The sequence below is a fragment of the Palaemon carinicauda genome, chromosome 5 (assembly GCF_036898095.1).
Source record: "Palaemon carinicauda isolate YSFRI2023 chromosome 5, ASM3689809v2, whole genome shotgun sequence".
NCBI classification, from domain to species: Eukaryota; Metazoa; Arthropoda; class Malacostraca; order Decapoda; family Palaemonidae; genus Palaemon; species Palaemon carinicauda.
In genome coordinates this window covers 174,655,558-174,676,087 of record NC_090729.1, presented here as the reverse complement: position 1 = coordinate 174,676,087, position 20,530 = coordinate 174,655,558, and the positions used below count along the sequence as shown (strand labels likewise).

Here is a 20,530-nt window from a genome sequence, read left to right as displayed (position 1 = left end):
ACTTGAAGGTCTCATGTTTGTATGGCTAGGAAACATACTACGCTTCCTCTAAGAACATATAGGCTCTGAGGATAACTTCACACAACCAAAAGGAGATTGTGTTCCTCGAGATCTTTTCGGTGCGTCCTGTGCACAAGAACAGATTGGAGTTCTTCGGTTGGCAAGGAGCAGTTCTTTTAAGGCATCTCTAGACAACTCTTACAGGACAAAGTAACTAATTATCCTAATCATCAGTTACATCTTTAATATTTGAGAAGGTAAGAGTTGTAGCTGGTATTGTTAACCCTTTTACCCCCAGGCTCTTTGGAAATTTCCAACCCTTAACCCCCATGGGGTTATTTTTTCCCCAGCACATTTTGCAGTATGTTGTATATTTTTTTTAAATTGCTCTAACAGCCTTAATTTTTGTCATAGAGAGGTAAGGTTGGTCTCATTCTCTTGGAAAATGCCTGATTTAAAAAAAAAAAAAATATAAAAAATATAAAAAAAAAGATGTCTATAGCATTTTTTTGCAAGGACGTACCAGTACGTCCATGTGGGTAAAGGGATGAGTTTTGTGAAACGTACCAGTACGTCCTTTGGGGGTAAAAGGGTTAATGGCCTGGTCCAGAGTCTTAACCACAAACTCTGGAATGTAGGAATAGGATAGCATTTTCCACCCATTGGAGTGTGATAATATTATTATTAATTTTCCTAGCTAAGCTACAACCCTAGTTGCAAAAGCAAGGGCTCCAGCATGGAAAAAAAGCCCAGTGAAGAAAGGGAAAAAGGAAATACATTGGAATGGGCACTCGGTCGAGTGCATACCTTCGCCAACGCCACAAACAAGATATGCAATTGAATTATGCACATTTTGGCATTAGCTTCATGCAAATCGGATAAAAACCAACCTCAATATAGCAAAAGACATTTTTTACTTTATTGTGACCTTAATCTTGACCATTGACCCAATTACTCCAAGAATATAATAATATTGTCCTTGTATTATGGCCAATCATGCCACCAAATTTCATGAGATTTACCCATGATATAGAAAAAAGACTTTACTTTTTCATGACCATGACCTTGATCATGTTGTATAGCAGAAGAATTATGCATATTTTGGCACTAGAGTCATATAAATTGGATAAAAATTTACCACTATACAGTATAGCAAAAAGACATTTTTGACCTTCACCTTTGACCCAATCCCTCTCGAAGCACAAGACAAGCAACTGAATTATGCACATTTTAATATTAGTTTCATGCAATTTGGATAAAAATTGACCATGATAAAGCTAAAGACATTTCTGACCTTTCCATTACCTTGACCTTTGACCCCCTTACCCTCAAAATCTAATCAAATTGTTCCTGGATCATGACCAATAATCCCACATTCAGTCAAATAGTTTTTGAGTTATGCAAATCACAAACAAAGACATACAAAAAAATATATACACACCTATCAAAACATAACCTTCGCCGCAACGAAATTGGCTAAGGTAATAAACTACAAAATGATATTTTAATTATAAAATAAATTTTTGAATATACTTACCCGGTGAATATATAATAGCTGCAACTCTGCGGCTCGACAGACAACATACTTAAAAAAAACTCGCGAGCGATCGCTATGCAGGTTGCGGGTGTGCCCACCAGCGCCAACTGTTGGCCAGATACCACTCTCGGATGTAAACAAAACCTTCAATTCTTCTCGTCCCACTGCGTCTCTATTGGGGAGGAAGGGAGGGTAGTTTAATTTATATATTCACCGGGTAAGTATATTCAAAAATTTATTTTATAATTAAAATATCATTTTTAAATATTTAACTTAGCCGGTGAATATATAATAGCTGATTCACACCCAAGGAGGTGGGTAGAGACCAGAGTTAAATATGTTTACATCGTATAAGCTAAGAGTTTTTTCATTTTGACAGTTATCAATATAACAAAACCAAAATAAATAGGTACCTGGTAAGGAAGTCGACTTAGACGATTACTCTGCCTTGTAAGTCTGTCTTCCTTACGGAGCCCAGCGATCCTCTTAGGATGCTGACAGACTCCCAGGAGCTGAAGTATCAAGGGCTGCAACCCATACAACAGGACCTCATCAAACCCCTAATCTGGGCGCTCTCAAGAAATGACTTTGACCACCCGCCAAATCAACCAGGATGCGAAAGGCTTCTTAGCCTACCGAACAACCCATAAAAACATTAAAAAACATTTCAAGAGACAGATTAAAAGGATATGGAATTAGGGAATTGTAGTGGTTGAGCCCTCACCCACTACTGCACTCGCTGCTACGAATGGTCCCAGTATGTAGCAGTTCTCGTAAAGAGTCTGGACATCTTTCAAGTAAAATGACGCGAACACTTACTTGCTTCTCCAATAGGTTGCGTCCATGATACTTTGCAGAGATCTATTTTGCTTAAAGGCCACGGAAGTTGCTACAGCTCTAACCTCGTGCGTCTTAACCTTAAGCAAAGATCGGTCTTCCTCACTCAAGTGTGAATGAGCTTCTCGTATTAACAATCTGATAAAATATGACAAAGCATTCTTTGACATAGGTAAGGATGGTTTCTTAACCGAACACCATAACGCTTCAGATTTGCCTCGTAAAGGTTTAGTACGAGCTGAGTAGAACTTAAGAGCTCTAACAGGGCATAATACTCTTTCTAGTTCATTGCCTACGATCTCCGATAAGCTAGGAATATCGAAAGATTTAGGCCAAGGACGAGAAGGCAGCTCATTCTTGGCTAGGAAACCAAGCTGCAGAGAACAAGTAGCTTTTTCTGACGAAAACCCGATGTTCTTGCTGAAGGCATGAAGCTCACTGACTCTTTTAGCCGAGGCTAAGCATACCAGGAAAAGAGTCTTAAGAGTGAGATCTTTCAGGGAGGCTGAATGTAAAGGCTCAAACCTGTCTGACATGAGGAATCTTAGGACCACGTCTAAATTCCACCCAGGTGTAGCCAAACGACGTTCCTTAGAGGTCTCAAAAGACTTAAGGAGGTCTTGCAGATCTTTATTGTTGGAAAGATCTAAGCCTCTATGCCGGAAGACCGAGGCCAACATGCTTCTGTAGCCCTTGATCGTAGGAGCTGAAAGGGAGCGAACTTTTCTCAGGTATAAGAGAAAATCAGCTATTTGGGCTACAGAGGTACTGGACGAGGATACGGAAACTGACATGCACCAGTCTCGGAAGACTTCCCACTTCGATTGGTAAACTCTAATGGTAGAAGCTCTCCTCGCTCTAGCAATCGCACTGGCTGCCTCCTTCGAAAAGCCTCTAGCTCTCGAGAGTCTTTCGATAGTCTGAAGGCAGTCAGACGAAGAGCGTGGAGGCTTTGGTGTACCTTCTTTACGTGTGGCTGACGTAAAAGGTCTACTCTTAGAGGAAGACTTCTGGGAAAGTCTACCAGCCATCGAAGTACCTCGGTGAACCATTCTCTCGCGGGCCAGAGGGGAGCAACTAACGTCAACCTTGTCCCTTCGTGAGAGGCGAATTTCTGCAGTACCTTGTTGACAATCTTGAATGGTGGGAATGCGTAAAGATCTAGGTGTGACCAATCTAGGAGAAAGGCATCTATATGTATTGCTGCTGGGTCTGGGACTGGAGAGCAATAGATTGGAAGCCTCTTGGTCAGCGAGGTTGCAAAGAGATCTATGGTGGGTTGACCCCAAGTCGCCCAAAGTCTCTTGCACACATCCTTGTGGAGGGTCCATTCGGTTGGAATTACTTGACCTTTCCGACTGAGACAATCTGCTAGGACGTTCAAGTCGCCCTGGATGAACCTCGTTACTAGGGAGATGCCTCGATCTTTTGACCAGATGAGCAGGTCCCTTGCGATCTCGTACAGAGTCAGTGAGTGGGTACCTCCCTGTTTGGAAATGTACGCCAAGGCCGTGGTGTTGTCCGAGTTGACCTCCACCACCTTGCCTCGAAGGAGATTCTCGAAGCTTATCAAGGCTAGGTGAACCGCCAAAAGCTCCTTGCTGTTGATATGCATGCTCCTCTGACTCGAGTTCCACAGACCTGAGCATTCCCGACCGTCCAGCGTCGCGCCCCAGCCCAAGTCCGATGCGTCTGAGAAGAGAACGTGGTTGGGTTTCTGAACTGCTAGGGGAAGACCCTCTCGTAGACTGATATTGTCTTTCCACCAAGTCAGACAAGTCTTTATCTTTTCGGAAATCGGGATCGAGACCGCCTCTAGCGTCTTGTCCTTTTTCCAGTGAAAAGCTAGATGGAATTGTAGAGGTCGGAGGTGTAGCCTTCCTAGCGAGACAAATTGCTCCAGGGATGATAGCGTTCCTACCAGACTCATCCAATTCCTGACTGAGCAACGTTCTTTCTTCAACATCTTCTGGATGACGAGCAGGGCTTGATCTATTCTGGGGGCCGACGGAAAAGCCCGAAAAACTGGACTGTGAATCTCCATCCCTAAATACAGAATAGTTTGGGATGGGATCAGTTGGGACTTTTCCAAGTTGACTAGGAGTCCCAATTCCTTGGTCAGATCTAGAGTCCAATTGAGATCCTTCAGACAGCGATGACTGGAAGAGGCTCTGAGAAGCCAGTCGTCCAAATAAAGGGAGGCTCGGATGTCCGATAAATGGAGGAATTTTGCCACATTCCTCATAAGCCTCGTAAACACGAGAGGAGCCGTGCTTAGGCAAAAGCACAGGGCCCGAAACTGGTACACCACGTCGTCGAAGACGAATCTCAGAAAAGGTTGGGAATCTGCGTGAATGGGGATGTGGAAGTAAGCGTCCCTTAGGTCGAGAGAGACCATCCAGTCTCCCTTTCTGACTGCTGCTAAGACTGACTTTGTGGTCTCCATGGTGAACTTCGTCTTTGTGACAAAGACATTCAGAGCACTGACGTCTAGCACCGGTCTCCAACCTCCTGTCTTCTTTGATACTAGGAAGAGACGGTTGTAAAACCTCGGTGATTGAAGGTCCGAGACTTTGACCACCGCTCCCTTCTCTAGTAAAAGAGACACTTCCAGTTTCAGGGCTTGTCTCTTTGCTTCCTCTCGGTACCTGGGAGAGAGATCGATGGGGGACGTCGCTAGAGGAGGTCTGCGTACAAAAGGGATTTTGTACCCCTCTCTGAGCAACCTCACAGATTGTTGATCTGCGCCTCTCTTCTCCCAGGCTTGCCAGAAGTTCTTGAGTCTGGCACCTACTGCTGTCTGAAGTTGCGGGCAGTCAGACTCTGCCCCGCGAGGACTTGGATCCTTTCCTCTTTCCTCTCTTCCCTTCGGCACGAGCACCTCCCCTGCTGGGGGCTCTGCCACGAAAGGGCGGAATAAACCTGGACGCTGGAGTGTCTATCCTAGGTCTAGCAGACAAGGCAGGCAAAGGGGTTAGCTTTGCGAGCCGAGGACGCAACTAAATCGTGGGTGTCCTTCTGCACTAAAGACAAGGCAATTTCCTTAACTAAGACTTCAGGAAACAAGCACTTAGACAAGGGCGCAAAGAGTAGCTCAGATCTTTGACATGGCGTCACTCCTGCTGAAAGAAAAGAGCACAGAGACTCTCGTTTCTTTAGGACTCCGGACGTGAATGAAGCGGCAAGCTCGTTGGATCCATCGCGGACGGCCTTGTCCATGCAGGACATAATGAGTAAGGAAACATCCCTATCGGCAGATGAGATTTTCCTACTCAGGGCTCCCAAACACCAGTCCAGGAAGTTAAAAACTTCAAACGCCCTAAAGATGCCTTTAAGAAGGTGGTCCAGGTCCGAGGATGACCAACTAATCTTCGAGCGTCTCATGGCAAGGCGGCGGGGAGAGTCTACAAGACTTGAGAAGTCGCCCTGGGCAGAGGCAGGAACTCCCAAGCCGAGAACTTCTCCCGTGGCATACAAGACGCTCGATCTAGACGAGAGTTTAGATGGGGGGAAGGCAAAGGCCGTCTTCCCTAATCTCCTCTTGGTTTCCAACCAATCGCCTAACAGACGTAAAGCTCTCTTGGATGAGCGAGAGAGAACGAGTTTCGTAAAGGCTGGCATGGCAGCAGGAACGCCTAAAACAAACTCAGACGGCGGCGAACGAGGAGCCACAGAGATAAAGTGTTCAGGGAACAACTCCTTAAAAACAAGCATGACTTTTCTAAAGTCCATAGATGGTGGAACTGCTTTAGGCTCATCTAAATCTGAAGGCTGATCCTCAGGCTGTGGTTCAGCAACGTCCTCATCTGACAGTTCCTCATCTGATAACTGATGAGAAAACGGCAAAGGGGTAGGCAACGTTTGACTCGCAGCGTCCGGCCGCACTGGTGCATACGTGACGGAGCAGGACGCAGCGTCCTGAAACTGCTGAACAGTCTGGGAACTGTCAACAACAACAGGTGCGCGAGGACGCACAGCGTCCACCCGAGACTGTTTAGACCGTCTGGGTTGTGCAGTCAACACCATACTGGGTTGCGGAGGTTGACGCACCGCGTCAAAACAAGTCAACTTTGATGGTTGGTGAACGTCCTGAACGTCACCAGTTGCATCAGTGAGTTGCCTAACGTCAACGTGCGGCTGGAAATCCACACGGGATCGCATCGGGGGAGGTACAACCCCAACTGGTTGACGCGAGAAAGCTACATCAACGTCAACAGGACGCACAACAGAACGCTTGGATGGCTGACGGCCAGTAGGTTCAACGGAAACCTTCTCTGCGTTGTAGTCCTCCATAAGAGACGCAAGCTTAGACTGCATGTCTTGCAGTAACACCCATTTAGGGTCTACGGAAGTGGGTGCGGTAACAGACGGGGTTAGCGACTGAGACGGCACAACTTTGCCTCTCTTAGGCGGCGAGCAGTCATCAGATGACGGCAACGGGTCCGAACTGTCCCAGTGGCTACATCCGGGACGTTGGACTTGTCCTGAAGGGACCGACTTGCGTTTTAAAGGTCTAGAGACTTTGCTCCATGGTTTCTTACGTGAAACGCCTTCGGACGACGAGGTAAAAATGGGCTCTTTCGTCTTATGGTAGGGGCGATCTTGACGAGATACGCCTGATACCAAAGAGGGAACGTCTGTTCGCTGATCAAGGCCTCTCGAACCCATAAGTCGTACGACATTGCTTCTCCCCTGGGCTTGGGAGCTTGCAAGAGGTCCCGGACTAGGTGAACGACAGGCACGAACAGACGAACCCTCGGTCGCAACACTGTTCACACACTTTGCGTAACACTAGGCACTTTCCCACTTTCCGCCGTGGCACTTTGGCACTTGAGTTCCTTCACGTCCGCCATGAGTTGATTACGGTCACTTGCTAAAGCCTCAACTCTCTCCCCCAAGGCATGAATAGCACGCATCATGTCTTGCATAGACGGTTCCTGAGTGCTAGGAGGGGGGTTAGGAACAACCACTACAGGGGAAGGATTAGGTTCAGGGGCATGTGGAGAGGAAAAATCTACGGACCTAGAAGAACTTTTCCTTACCCTATCTCTCTCTAGTCTGCGTGTATATTTATCAAATTCGATCCAATTGAATTCCGAAAGGCCCACGCATTCCTCACACCGATCTCCCAATTGACAGGTTTTACCCCGACAATTGGAACAAACAGTGTGAGGGTCGAGAGAAGCCTTTGGAAGACGCCTATTACAGTCCTTAGCATTACACTTTCGAAACTTAGGAACTTGAGAAGGGTCAGCCATTTTGAATTAGTCAAAGGAAAAATCCAAAAAACGATCTAAGTCATCAACAAATAATCCGATTCAAAAAAGAGATCAAGGGTTTATTTTGAAGAAAAACACCTGTACTGCGAAAGCTCAAACCAAATTAAAGTACTTCACCAAATATGATGGGAAAACTCCAGGTTCTACAGCGAGTAAAAGTACGTCTTGTCATCAACGTTGACAGAGAAGAATTGAAGGTTTTGTTTACATACGAGAGTGGTATCTGGCCGACAGTTGGCGCTGGTGGGCACACCCGCAAACTGCATAGCGATCGCTCGCGAGTTTTTTTTAAGTATGTTGTCTGTCGAGCCGCAGAGTTGCAGCTATTATATATTCACCGGCTAAGTTAAATATTTAAAAAGAAGTAATGAACAATTGAATCAAAACATTTCAAGAACAGAAACAGCATTAAAATAGATCTTTTACATATAAACGTAGTAGCAACATTAAAATATATCTTTTATAAATTTAAAAACACATAAAACATGAGGAAGAGAAATAAGATAGAATAGTGTGCCAAAGTATAACCTCAAGCATGAGAACTCTACCTCAAGATAGTAGAAGACCATGGTACAGAGGCTATGGCACTACCCAAGACTAGAGAACCAATGGTTTTATTTTGGAATGTTCATCTCCTACAAGAGCTAAGGAGTCTCTTTTACCCTTATCAACCTTACCAAGAGAAAAGTATCCACTAAACAATTGAATGAAGAAGAATTGTCTGGTAATCTCAGTGTTGTCAAGTGTGAGGACACAGGAGAATGTGGAAAGAAATAGGGAAACTATTCGGCAGACTATTCATAGTGTGTAAGTAAAGAAAAAATGAGCCATAACCAGAGAGAGAGGGATTCAATGTACTGTAGTACTGTCTGGCCAGTCAAAGGACCTAATAACTCTCTCTTGGTAGTATCTCAACAGGTGGCGCCCTGGCCAATCTACGACCTAATAATAAGTAAGACAAGCCATGCAGTTCTCTCAATCCTTTTGCTGAAGCCAGAGATAAGAGGAAGAATGCCTTTAAGGCCAGATCTCAGTTCGAGGCATTACTTACGGACTTGCAAGGTGCCATCTTAAGAGATCATAAGACCTTTATCACACTCCAAGTTAGGGATTTAAATCCCCGAGGTGGGCAGGTCTATTCGAAACCCATGAAAAGAGCTGAAAGTTCCCACGAGGAAAAGAAAACAATTCACTTCAGCTTGAAGATTTGGCTCAAGGTTGAACAATAGCCTTTAACTGCTGTAATTGAGAGAAACATCTCTTTCTGCAGGAATACAAGAAAATTTGAAATTAGGGGAATACTGTAGTGGCTTTGAGTGGACCAATACAATATTTCTCTTACAACACCAACCCAAAAAAGTTAACCATTTTGCCTGACTGACCACTGCAGAAGACTTCCGGAGGTATCCTGAAAGCTACTTCACAGTTGATCTTGAAAAGCATTTCTTTCAGAGATGTTGAATAACCTCCAACCATAAAGTGAAAGGTAATGCTGTACAGAAATCCCTTGATTGTAGTCAGGAAGTACGTATGATTGGCTTTGATTTTAATGCAGCCTTCGACCGTGTTAATCATGAGGCCCTTGTTTTCAAACTCGAACAGTTGGGAGTGGGTGGGTCGTTTCTTAGCATTATTATTGAATTTTTAAGCGATAGATTGTAAAGAGTTGTTGTTGATGGGCACCATAGTGAGTATACGAATGTGATATCTGGTGTTCTTCAGGGTAATATATTTGGCCTATTACTTTTCATACTATATACATATGAAATGTAGTTTGCCCTAGAAAAAAATCTTGTTGCATATGCTGATGATGCTACTCTCTTTGCATCAATTCCATCTCCTGAATGTAGATCTGGGGTTGCTGAATCCCTTAGTAGAGATCTACATAAAATTATTGCATGGTGCAAATTATGGGGTATGAAGTTGAATCCTAATAAAACTCAAAGTATGATGGTAAGTAGGTCAAGGACAGTGGCTCCTCAACAAGCGAATCTCAGCAGTGATAATGTTTCTTTAAATCTGTGACTCTCTTAGAACTTTGGGTGTGATTCTCTACAGCAAATTTACTTTTGAGCAACACATTAGGTCTGTGCCTTCTCCAATTGCCCAAAAAATTGGCTTATTAAGAAAGTCTTTTAAGATTTTCAGTGATCAATCTATTCTGAAGAAGTGTTTGAATTTTTTCATTCTACCTTGTTTCGAGTATTGTTCTCCTGTCTGGTCTTCAGCTGGATTCCAGCTCTTTGCAGAAGTCGAGGAGGGGATCTCTGTGATATAGCAGTAGAGATCTGAGGTTCCCCGAGACTCTAGTAAAGACTTGCGGTGCTATGGACTGGCCTAAAAACAGTACCTTGAAGGGGCAGTTCTTATCTCTGAAAGGGAATCTGAGATACTTTCTGGATCTGGAATAAATGGGGATAAGCATCTTTCAGGCCTATGGCTAAGAAAAAGTCATTCTTTCTAATGGCCTGAAGAACAGTGCCTGGGATCTCCATCTTGAGCCTCATTTGGAGTACAAACTAGTTCAAGTGGGAGAGATCTATGACAGGTCTCAAGCCCCTGAAAGCTTCTCTACCAAGAATAGGTTGCAGAAGAAACCTGGGAATCTGTCTAAGACCATAATCAGAGACATTTCCACATTTGGAAGGTCTTTCGGGTTCCTCTTGAATAGTATGATGGCATTGTCGGAGGCCGAGTCAAGGGAAGATAACAGTCCGTGAATGGGACACGACAACTTGAAGACAGAACTTCCACTCTCCAGGGGTCCGTCCCAAGAACTGACACCTGTCCCAATGACTTTGCAGACATCCCTGGTGGTACGTCGGGGATCTGCTCTCCTTAGTGGAGGCTACGGCGGCCTCTGCCCCTTCATCCAGAGAAGTGACCTCTCCAATGAAAATTAGGGGTCTGATCCTGTCTCCTTGGAGACTGATTGTTGTCTGCAGGTGAAAGGAGTCAGTGCTGCTGCCCCTGCTTGAAGGAGGAAGGTTTTTGAGTTATTGGGGAGCAGGCATCCTTGGAACCATTGCTCTTCTTGTAAAGGAAGACTGGTTAGCCTTCTCTGACTTCTCTATTGCTGCAGCTACTTCTGAGGGAGGAAAAAGAGTGAGGTGGTCCACAACATTTGAGTTGCGCAGAGAGAGCACATCTCTGGGCGAGAACTGTTTAGAGCACCTAGCCAAAACTGTGTCATTGCATTTCAAGATACAGTTTCCTCACAGAGAAAATGTCTAGTGCAACAAGAACTCTAAGGCCTTAGCCTCAAAGCTGGACAAGTCTTTGAATTCTTTTACTTCATTAGGATCTTTCATGTTTGGTGAAATATCAAATTGAGACACTGCTCCTGACAAGTGGTCTAATCAGGAGCAGGCCTGAACAGCTGAGGTGGCAGCTATCTTCATATTTTGCATCTCAGATGCCACAAAGGGGGAGGGGAGGTTAGCTAGCTTGTTGCTAGGTACACCTGGAACGAGAGTTGTAACATCAGGGTCGATAGGCAGAGGGCAAGGATGCACCTCGAGTCAACATAAAATTTCCTTTGGCGAGATAGTGCAAAGGGAGGTAACATGGACAATTTGCTGGATTGTAAATTGTTTTCAATAGCTGAGACCTGGTTGTTAAACAAATTGAGTGTGTCCCTAGCCTGATTTCACATAGACACATCAAGCCTGTGTTTTGAGCTGTGGATCTGAGGAAAAATTGCTTTGATAGCGCAACCCCTGCTAGTAACTTGGACACACAGTGGGTCACCAAGACCATCTAGTCGTTGCATGACTCACAAGCGTGAGAAAATGAGACATCCTTGATCCAAAGTACGGAATTTCAAGAAGGGTAACATTAACGGTGCTGGTTTTAGCCTCAAAGATAGATCAGATGAGTTGTCAATCACAATCATGGACAAAGTAGAAGGTGTAGGCTTCTGCTTCAGTTATGCTGCTACTTGCTCACTCCTAGAATATAATTCACTGTCCTTGTAGGACTGAGATTGAGGAGTAAGGGACTCTCTGTCGGAGTTTCATACCTGTGAGGAATAAGATCTACATGGTGAACTCTACATAGAACGCTTGCTCCTGGAAGCTGAATAATAGGGTGTAGAGTCAGGGACCCGTTTCCTTATTGAGGTTCATCCCTCATTGTTGTAGGTGGTGCCACCAGAGGAAAGGGGATGAAGGGCTCTACTAACATTATATTTTAATTCTTCTGTCTATTTGAAAAGTCCAGCTTAGTTATCTCAACAGCTTAAGGTTTAGGTAAAAATGGATTAATTATAGTATCTGCAGACCTAGAAATAGAAGATCTTACAGATTTACTGGTAGCTCAAGTCCTGCTGATTACCGCCCAATTTCCATTACTGTACTTCCATATTATCAAAAGCTTTTGAACGTCTTTTGGCAAAACGTCTTAATAGGTTTGCTGAAGGTAATCATCTGTTCCCTAGTTTTCAATTTGGATTTTGTAAAAGCCTTGGAGCATGTGATGCCCTTCTTACAGCCTCCAATGCTGTACAAAAATCCCTTGATTATGGTCAGTAAGTTGTATAATTGATTTTAGTGCTACTTTTGACCGTGTTAATCATGAGACCCTTGTTTTCAAACTCAAACAGGTGGGAGTGGGTGGGTCGTTTCTTAGCATTATCATTGAATTTCTAAGTAATAGATCGCAAAGAGTTGCTGTTGATGAGCACCATAGTGTATACAAATATAATCTATGGTGTTCCTCATACTATAAATACATGGCATGTGGTTTGGCCAAGAAAACATGCTTGTTGCATATGCTGATGATGCTACTCTCCTTGCATCAATTACATCTCCTGAATGTAGATCTGGGGTTGCTGGATCCCTTAATAGAGATCTAGCTAAAATTTGAGCAAGGTGCAAATTATGGGGTATGAAGTTGAACCCTAACAAAACTCAAATTGTAAGTGGGCCAAGGACAGTGGCTCCTAAACATCCGGATCTCAGCATTGATAATGTTTCTTTAACGCTGTATGACTTTTAAAAGTTTAAGTGTGATTCTGGACAGAAAATTTACTTTTGAGAAACACATTAGGTCTGTGTCTTCTTCCATTGCACAAAAAATTGGCTTATTGAGAAAGTCTTTCAAGTTTTTCGGTGATCGATCTATTCTGAAGAAGTGTTTTAATTTTTTCATTCTACCTTGTTTCGAGTGCTATTCTCCTGTCTGGTCTTCAGCTGCTGATTCTCATCTTAATTTGTTGGACAGGAACTTATGGTGTATAAAATTTCTTATTCCTGATCTACTTATTAATCTTTAGCACTGTCGTTTAATTAGTTCATTATGCATGTTGCATAAGATTTTTCATAATTTAGATCATCCTTTACATTCAGATCTTCCCGAACAGTTCCATCTTGTTCGTAATACTAGGCATGGAGTTACTTCTAATAGTCAGGCCATCTCCAACAGGAGGTTCAATATTACCCAGTACTTTAGAAGTTTTATTCCAGCTGTGAACAAGTTGTGTAATGATCTTCCTAATTGGATAGTTAAATCAGTAGAACTTCAAAAGTCCAAACTTGCAGCTAATGTTTTTATGCTGAACAGTCTGACATAAATTCTTTTATAGTTTATATATGAAGTACAGTATCTGTTTTAATGTTGTTAATGATTTTAAAATCATCATCATCATCTTCTTTGTCTGCATCTTTTCCCACTTCTATGTGGGGTCAATGTTTCTGGCCAGAGTTCTCCATCTACCTCTGTCCCACACTTCATCACCGGTTAATCCCTTTGATCGAAGGTCATCCTTGATACAGTCTATCCACCTTCGCTTTGGTCTCCTTCTCCTTCTCGTTCTTTTACCTCCATTTCCATCACTCTCCTCCCAATATACTGTTCATCTCTTCTCGTGACATGACCATACCACCTCAGTCTACTTTCTTGGATCTTATCTGATAGTTCTCTGACTCTTGTGGTACCCATAATTACCTAATTCCGTATCTTATCTCTTCTTGTCACCCCACACATCCATCTCAACATTCTCATCTCTGCCACATCTAGTTTCTTCTGTCTTTTTTATTGCCCATGTCTCTGCTCCATTTACCCGGGCTTGGGACCGGCACCAAGTTCAGGCAGATCTTTCTGTGGAGAAGAATGATATGGGCCTCTAGGTGTATGAAGCAAACCGGACATGTTAACCCTTTTACCCCCAATGCTATTTGGAACTTTCCAACCCTTAATCCACCAAGCATTTTCTTTTTCAAGCACGTTTTGCAATATATATATTTTTTAAATTGCACTAACAGCCTTAATTTTCATCATAGAGAGGTCAGGTTGGTCTCATTATTTTGTAAAATGCCTGAAGTTTCTCATAAAATTATCAAAAATATGCAAAAAAAATGTAAATAGCAGTTTTTTGCAAGGACGTAACGGTACGTCCATGGGGATAAAGGGATGAGTTTTGTGAAACGTACCAGTGCGTTCATTGGGGTAAATGGGTTAAGTAAACAAGCCAGGGAATAATATGCACCTTCCAAGAGGGCAACCTTTGTACAGCAAGAGAAAATGTTGTCCTTCACCACAAGGTGTTTTCAGCTGTGAGCGAGGAGATATTTTCAACACTTTAGAGAATCCTTCAAATGCAAGAAATCTCCTTGGTTCTGAAACTCTGAAATAAAAGTATATTTGCCCATGAGGATGCTTACCGGAGGAGACGGCAATCTATTTAGATCAATATAATTTGGAACTAAAGATACCTGTAGAGGATCATGTTCAGGCTGTACTAGGGCTGAAACCAAAGGATCAATATCAGAAATAAAATCTTATTCACTATGCTCAATGGGCATCAACACGTTTCACTAATCTGAAGCTTGTCACTACTATGACCATCATCTTCAGATACCGGAGTTACAGGAAACTCCAGTAAAGAAGAATAAGAGTGAGATAGCTCATGCATCACAGGAAGAGGCTTTCATTTCTTGCCCTCGTGAGAGGAAGAAGCAGGAGATTTACTTCTCATAGCCTTCTTGCGGCGTGCACAATACTTTTTTCACTGAGCGGCAGCCATTCCCTAATAAAAAAATCCCATGGGGAATCAAAGAAACACTGTTTGCCACGGCAGTTCGGGCAAAAAGGGCGAGGATCTGCCTCAACCCAGCTCATGAAGGTTCTACATGGGCGTCCTTCAAGGTCGGGACAAGATCGCATACTATACTACCTGAAGCACCACTCATATTCACAATGTACACTGAAAGAGAGAAAGCACTGAAAAAAGATAGGGCACTAAATAATCCAGTGTGGAGTCAGGATCGTAGTTTGGGAGAACTAATAGGACAGCAACCAGAAGGAGAGGCGAAGCTAGATCATGCTGCCTACAGTGGGTAGAGATGACTGTTAACTATATACGGTTGCCAGTTAGGCACTTTTTCTTTTCTGGTCGTAGTTAAACAACTTAGGAGTAAATCACATATAAATGAGTCAGAAGTTTTGTATCTGCGTAGGAACAAAGATACGTTCCTCCCACGTGTACTCAGGGAGAAATCTGTCCTGGGTGTTCTCATCAATTGGCCGGGCAAGAGGAAAAGACCGATCATGTAGGAACTGGTCAAATTAAGATTGCTTAAGCAGTGATGGAGTCTTTGGACACCAAAAGTACTCTGGAATATAACGTGAGTGAAGATTAGTAGGTGACTATCATAAGCTTGTAGGGATAAGTAATTGTGTAGGGGATCGGGATCATGGAGACGATCATAATCGTGGAGACAAACACCAAGAAGTACATCTGTACTCTCCGGTAGCTTATCTCAAAGTGAAGGTTATGCTACCCGCTACCTGCCAGCTACTGCTACTACTACTACTACCTTACCTTATCAAAGGTTTACACGAATGTCTTCAGCTTCACTGAAGTGATACTCTTATCAAAGGTCAAACGTTTGCATTATGTATAGGAACGATAACAAATTACAGTACGAGCAATTTCTATTTTTACTAGCTATACTAACCTGCCCTTTGAAATAGGGTTTGTCTTCAGTAGTGCTATAACGGCCCACTCTCCTGTCAAGATTTTTCATACATACTAAGGTTTGTGTAACTAAGAAAAATAGAAATTGCTTTAAAAACTTGTTATATGTTCCTATGCGTATACAAGCCTTTCATCATCTAAAATAGTGAGACTTACCTATTGCTGGGTATAAAGTCCTCCTAAAATTGAACTGGTTGGTTCTTTTTTTTCCGTGGAATATGCCAGTCTCCCTGGTCCACTATAGGAATGAGGGACATGACTCAAGCAATCCTCGTGGATATGTAACTGGTACAATAATACCTGTTTACGTCATTTCAACATGCTATATGTCAGTTTTTATTACAGGAGGTCCTTGAGTTCAAACGAGATCCATTCTTACAATGGGTCACAAATCGATATTTGTCTTAAGCCGGATTTCACACATAAAATACAGGAGAAAACCTGGATGCTTGTCATTACACTTCTGTTAAAAGGCCTGGATGAAGTGCCCCTTCCTCTATCCAATTTCCCTTTGCATGAGTCCTGAACAAGCCGAGTATCACAAATGCATCTTGCACTGCTTGGATTTGTTTCAGGTAATGTCTTATAGCCTATGCCCAAACCAACCCATAAAGCTTTGGAAGCACTAAAAGTATATATTTGCATAAAAATGATAGTGAAGAAGTAATTTTTCTCACATCATGGCTTTTAGGGATGGAGAGCGCAGCTTGTCTGCTGTGTAAGGGCTGAACCTGCTCATTCAATATCCTGTAATGGGGGAGAGTAGTTGTCACTCTATCTCACTTTTGTCGGCGGCGATCTTGAAGGCGAGTTCTCATATTCAGCGGTCATTGTAGGAGGCTGCTTGAAAGTGGAAGCTCTCCTGAATGATTATGCTTGACTCACCTCTCCCACTTCTCTATTACTGCCTCCACCTCTTCAGATGGAAAGAGGGAGGCACTCTGTATTTGTGGGTTACAATACTGTATTCCTCAAAGACATAGAGTCCCTTAAGGCTATACATCCGATGAACATGTTGACCACTGCGTCTCGACGTTTCAATACCCAGTTGCTCCGCAGGTAGGCACACTGGTGTACTAAAAACTTCATCATATTTGCTCCCAAAAGGGCAAGCTCCTCATATTGCTTGGATATCTTAGAGTCTACAAGATTCTCAAATACTACATAATACAAAAACATTCCCAACCAGTGGTTGATTCAATAGGACGCCCGCAAAGCTGACACTCCCCTGCCTCTCTGTTGATGGCCTCAAAAGCCGAGAAAACTGATGGCTGCTGTGAGAGCCTCTCTGCTGAAATTTTAAGGGAGAGGAGAAGGATGGGCTCAATCTGTCACAAAATACATCCTCAGTTAAAGAAAAAAAAATTTATTAAGTTAGATGATAAAGCTGCCTGCAGGGAGTCTTTGGTACCTAAAACTTGTGCCTCCAACTTCAGATTAGTCTTTTCCATTTGTCATGAGCAAGGTAGCTTGAGGTCTTGCTGCCTAAAAAAGGAATCAATGGAGATCTGCCTTCCAGAGAAGAGGCTTTCAGAGCACTTCCCCATTTATTGAGTTTCCTGATGAGGGCCAAAGCCCTCAGGAATATAACTCTTCTTCATGTTTAATAGAAGTAGATTCCAAGGGCCTCACCTTGACAGGCCCTAGCGAGTTAACGGGTTCTGGGGAAGTAAGTCTTGACTTCTTCGGTGGAATCTCCAAGGAGTCTCTTGCAAGTGATACCCGTAAATTTTCTGCATGGAAGCGACATTATTCTTTTCCTTGACTTTCTTCCCTTTGGAAAAGAGAGAAAGGGAAGGAGGAAAATAATTGGAGAGGGGTTGCCTTCTCACCTGGGAACTTGGGATCCAGACACAGTCTTGGTACCACTCGTTAGGGCTTGGGCGTCTTACCTAAACGAAAAACAAGGTCAATAGTCTGTATTGCTCCCTAAACTTTGAATGCATTTAAATCAGTAACCTTTGGTTTGTTGGGTGTGAATCTCCCTCAGCACTTTGCAGAGGAAAAACAAGAAGCACTTGTGTGTGTGTGTGTATGTGCATCTACAATCATGTAAAACCCTTAGAAAAGGAGGAAAAGAAACTGGATGGTCGTCTGGAGGGAACTTCCAGGGGTGACCTCAAGATGCCTTTTCTTCCTAGCACGTAATGTCCAGCGTGGGGGTGTCTGCTCCTGTGGGAGAAGACGAAACTGAACACATGTTAAAGGAGCGTGAGGCTGTGTATTGCATGCTCTGCTTAGCAGCAACGAGTTTCAATTCCTTACACTGGAGTGTCAGATTTGCACACTTCTGGGTAAATTGTCTCTTCTGGGCTCTCACAAGTGCTGAACTGGCGCATTTTCAACAGGTTGGATGCTCGTTACTGGTTAATGCCTTTGCTGGTGGAGCGCTTTAGCATAACACACTGTTGACAGACTTGTTATCAAAACAACACTCATCACAGTCTCTTGTAGGACTAAAGGACACGTTTTGATGACCTATGCACCAAACTCTCAAGCTCAACTGTGCTATAGCCCGAAAAATTCGGAGGTCGCAAGTTGGGATCTTGACAACTTTCCTGATCTCGAGGAAGAACCTTAGGAAGACTGACTGCCCTTAGATCTCTTATTCCTCCTACTCTGAGATGCACACATCTCAAGGTGAGTTCAAAATGCAGTGGTGCTCTCTAAACAACAGACATAAACGGTGAGGATCAACCTTAACTTTGCTCATAAATGTAGTGCAGTGTTGTTCCGACTGTCCTGGACACGTCTTCTTACTGCTTTGTTGTTTCACATTCATATTGCAGTGAAAAAGAATTAAGTGAAGAACTTCAGGCTGTTGAAGAGCATCGAGAACACACATGTGCAGCTACAAGGCCAAAATCAGTGGCCACTACTAGCTACCAACACATCGAAAGTTCTTCGTTAGCCGGTTCCAGCTTTTGCCAGAATCTAACCCTACCAAGGGACGAGGGTTTGTATTAAGAGTCGGAACGAAAGCCAATTAGCATGCAAAATTCTCAGTGAGCTGTTAAGAAAATGCATGATGCTTCATTTGCTACTTTATCTTGCTGAGCAGAGATATTATTTTGGTTCCCATTCCTATCCAATGTCTTATCGTTAATCCCCATTAAGCTCACTTTCTCCAATCTGTACAGATACAAATGAGTACAGTAATTGTTTTCATTTAAATGTATGTAGTTATGGGGGAGTGCAGTTGGGGAAGTGCACATATGAGAGAGATTATTACACTATTAGGAGCTATAGATTGATAATGCATTGTATGTTAATTTCTCTACTTACCTCATACCATTCGTTCTGGACTACATTTTCATCATCTGAAGACCATTCCAGCTTGACAGCTTCGGTGTTTTTTCTGCCGACAAATTCAACCAACAATTTGCTTTCTGACCTGCAGTCCCAACGTGCACTTACCCTATTAAAAAAAAAAAAAAATAATTATGAATTCTCACAGGACAATCTTTGATTCAGGAATAAACAGATGCAGTAATAACACATTTTCTAAAGGTTTTAAAGTTACTGCAAAATTAACTCTAAAGGTCATATCTCATATACATATAATGTAATGACAATTGGTTTCAAATAAGGAATTTATGATTAAATAATAATTCTAAGTTGAGATATAAAAGACATTATTAGCTGCTTTTAATATAGCTTCCCTGCACAAACTTTCCCTGTAAAAGAGACATCAATTACCTTAGGCAATGTACAACACATTGCAGACAGTACTTGTGGTTCTTTACAGTGTACATTATTAGCTGCTTCTAACACAGGTTCTCACGCCACATTATACATGTAGGGGAGACACTAACTACAATTTTATTTGCAGAGCACATTAGACTGTCCTAGTAGTTCTTCAGTGTTATTTAGAATTCCAAACATGGCTTTCTGCATTTTTCTTTTCATCAGTTTTGACCTAAATGTCAAACTGCTTTAAACTTTACAGTACTGTATACAATATACCTTCTTAGAGACTAGAAATATGAAAATGTAGCCTCTACCTATTATATAATACCATTATCTCTCTTTTTCCTTACTAGAGCATAAAATCTTCAAAAATAATTCTTTAAATCAAGTTATGTGATATTTACAATATATAGCAAAGGAGAGCAGGATAATTAGTTTTATTAATAGATCAATAATTCATATGGTCATGTAACTCCCTTAATTACTACAGGAAGAGTAAGACATAAATCACCGGTTTATAGGCAACCACCTGCAGTATGTTTTGAAATACTCTTTGTACTATGGTGTAAAGAGCAAAAGGAACAAGAATAACAAAAGGAAGCAAAATCCAATGAGAAAAGTTTCCTAGTGGACTTCACCCCAATGGTGATAACTCATTCTGCATTTTGAAGACAAGTTGAAAGATTTACACACTGAAAAGACAGATATGAATGATTGATCAAACAAGTTGACTCTTAGTTTGTAACTTTTACACAATAATAGTAAGATTAAGCAAACACAGAGGCTCATGGGTATCACTACCATTGCTTTTTAGGGTGCATGCTGAAAACTGAGAAAAGTTTTGACTACTTAGAGGGGGGAAGACAAGCACTCATAAAGACCTTAATCCTTTACCCGGCAAAAAATAGTTCCAACTCTTTATTCATTTACTTCCTCTCTACTAATATGCCATCTCAGCTCTCACACCATCCATACCAGATGCTTTTCCTACTCTCGTCTCATCTAGTGCTCTCCTCACTTCCTCTCTTGTAATCTCTCTCATTCTCATCTCCCATCAGCGCACCTCAACACCTGTAACAGCAATCATATCTGCCTCCCTATTGTCCTCAACATTCAGTAAACTTTCAAAATATTCCACCCACCTTTTCCTTGCCTCCTCTCCTTTCAACAACCTTCCATTTCCATCTTTCACTGTCTCTTCAATTCTTG

The 20,530-nt window shown here is 42.6% G+C and overlaps 1 protein-coding gene across 1 annotated transcript in view; it reads right to left on the bottom strand.

The window, feature by feature from the left end:
• LOC137641623 (F-box only protein 27-like) overlaps nt 1-20,530 on the bottom strand; it is a 117,658-nt gene that overhangs the window by 7,603 nt on the left and 89,525 nt on the right. The window contains exon 6 of the mRNA XM_068374354.1: nt 18,917-19,049. Within this exon, the coding sequence (XP_068230455.1) occupies nt 18,917-19,049 (133 nt within the window). The remainder of the gene's footprint in view (nt 1-18,916; nt 19,050-20,530) is intronic.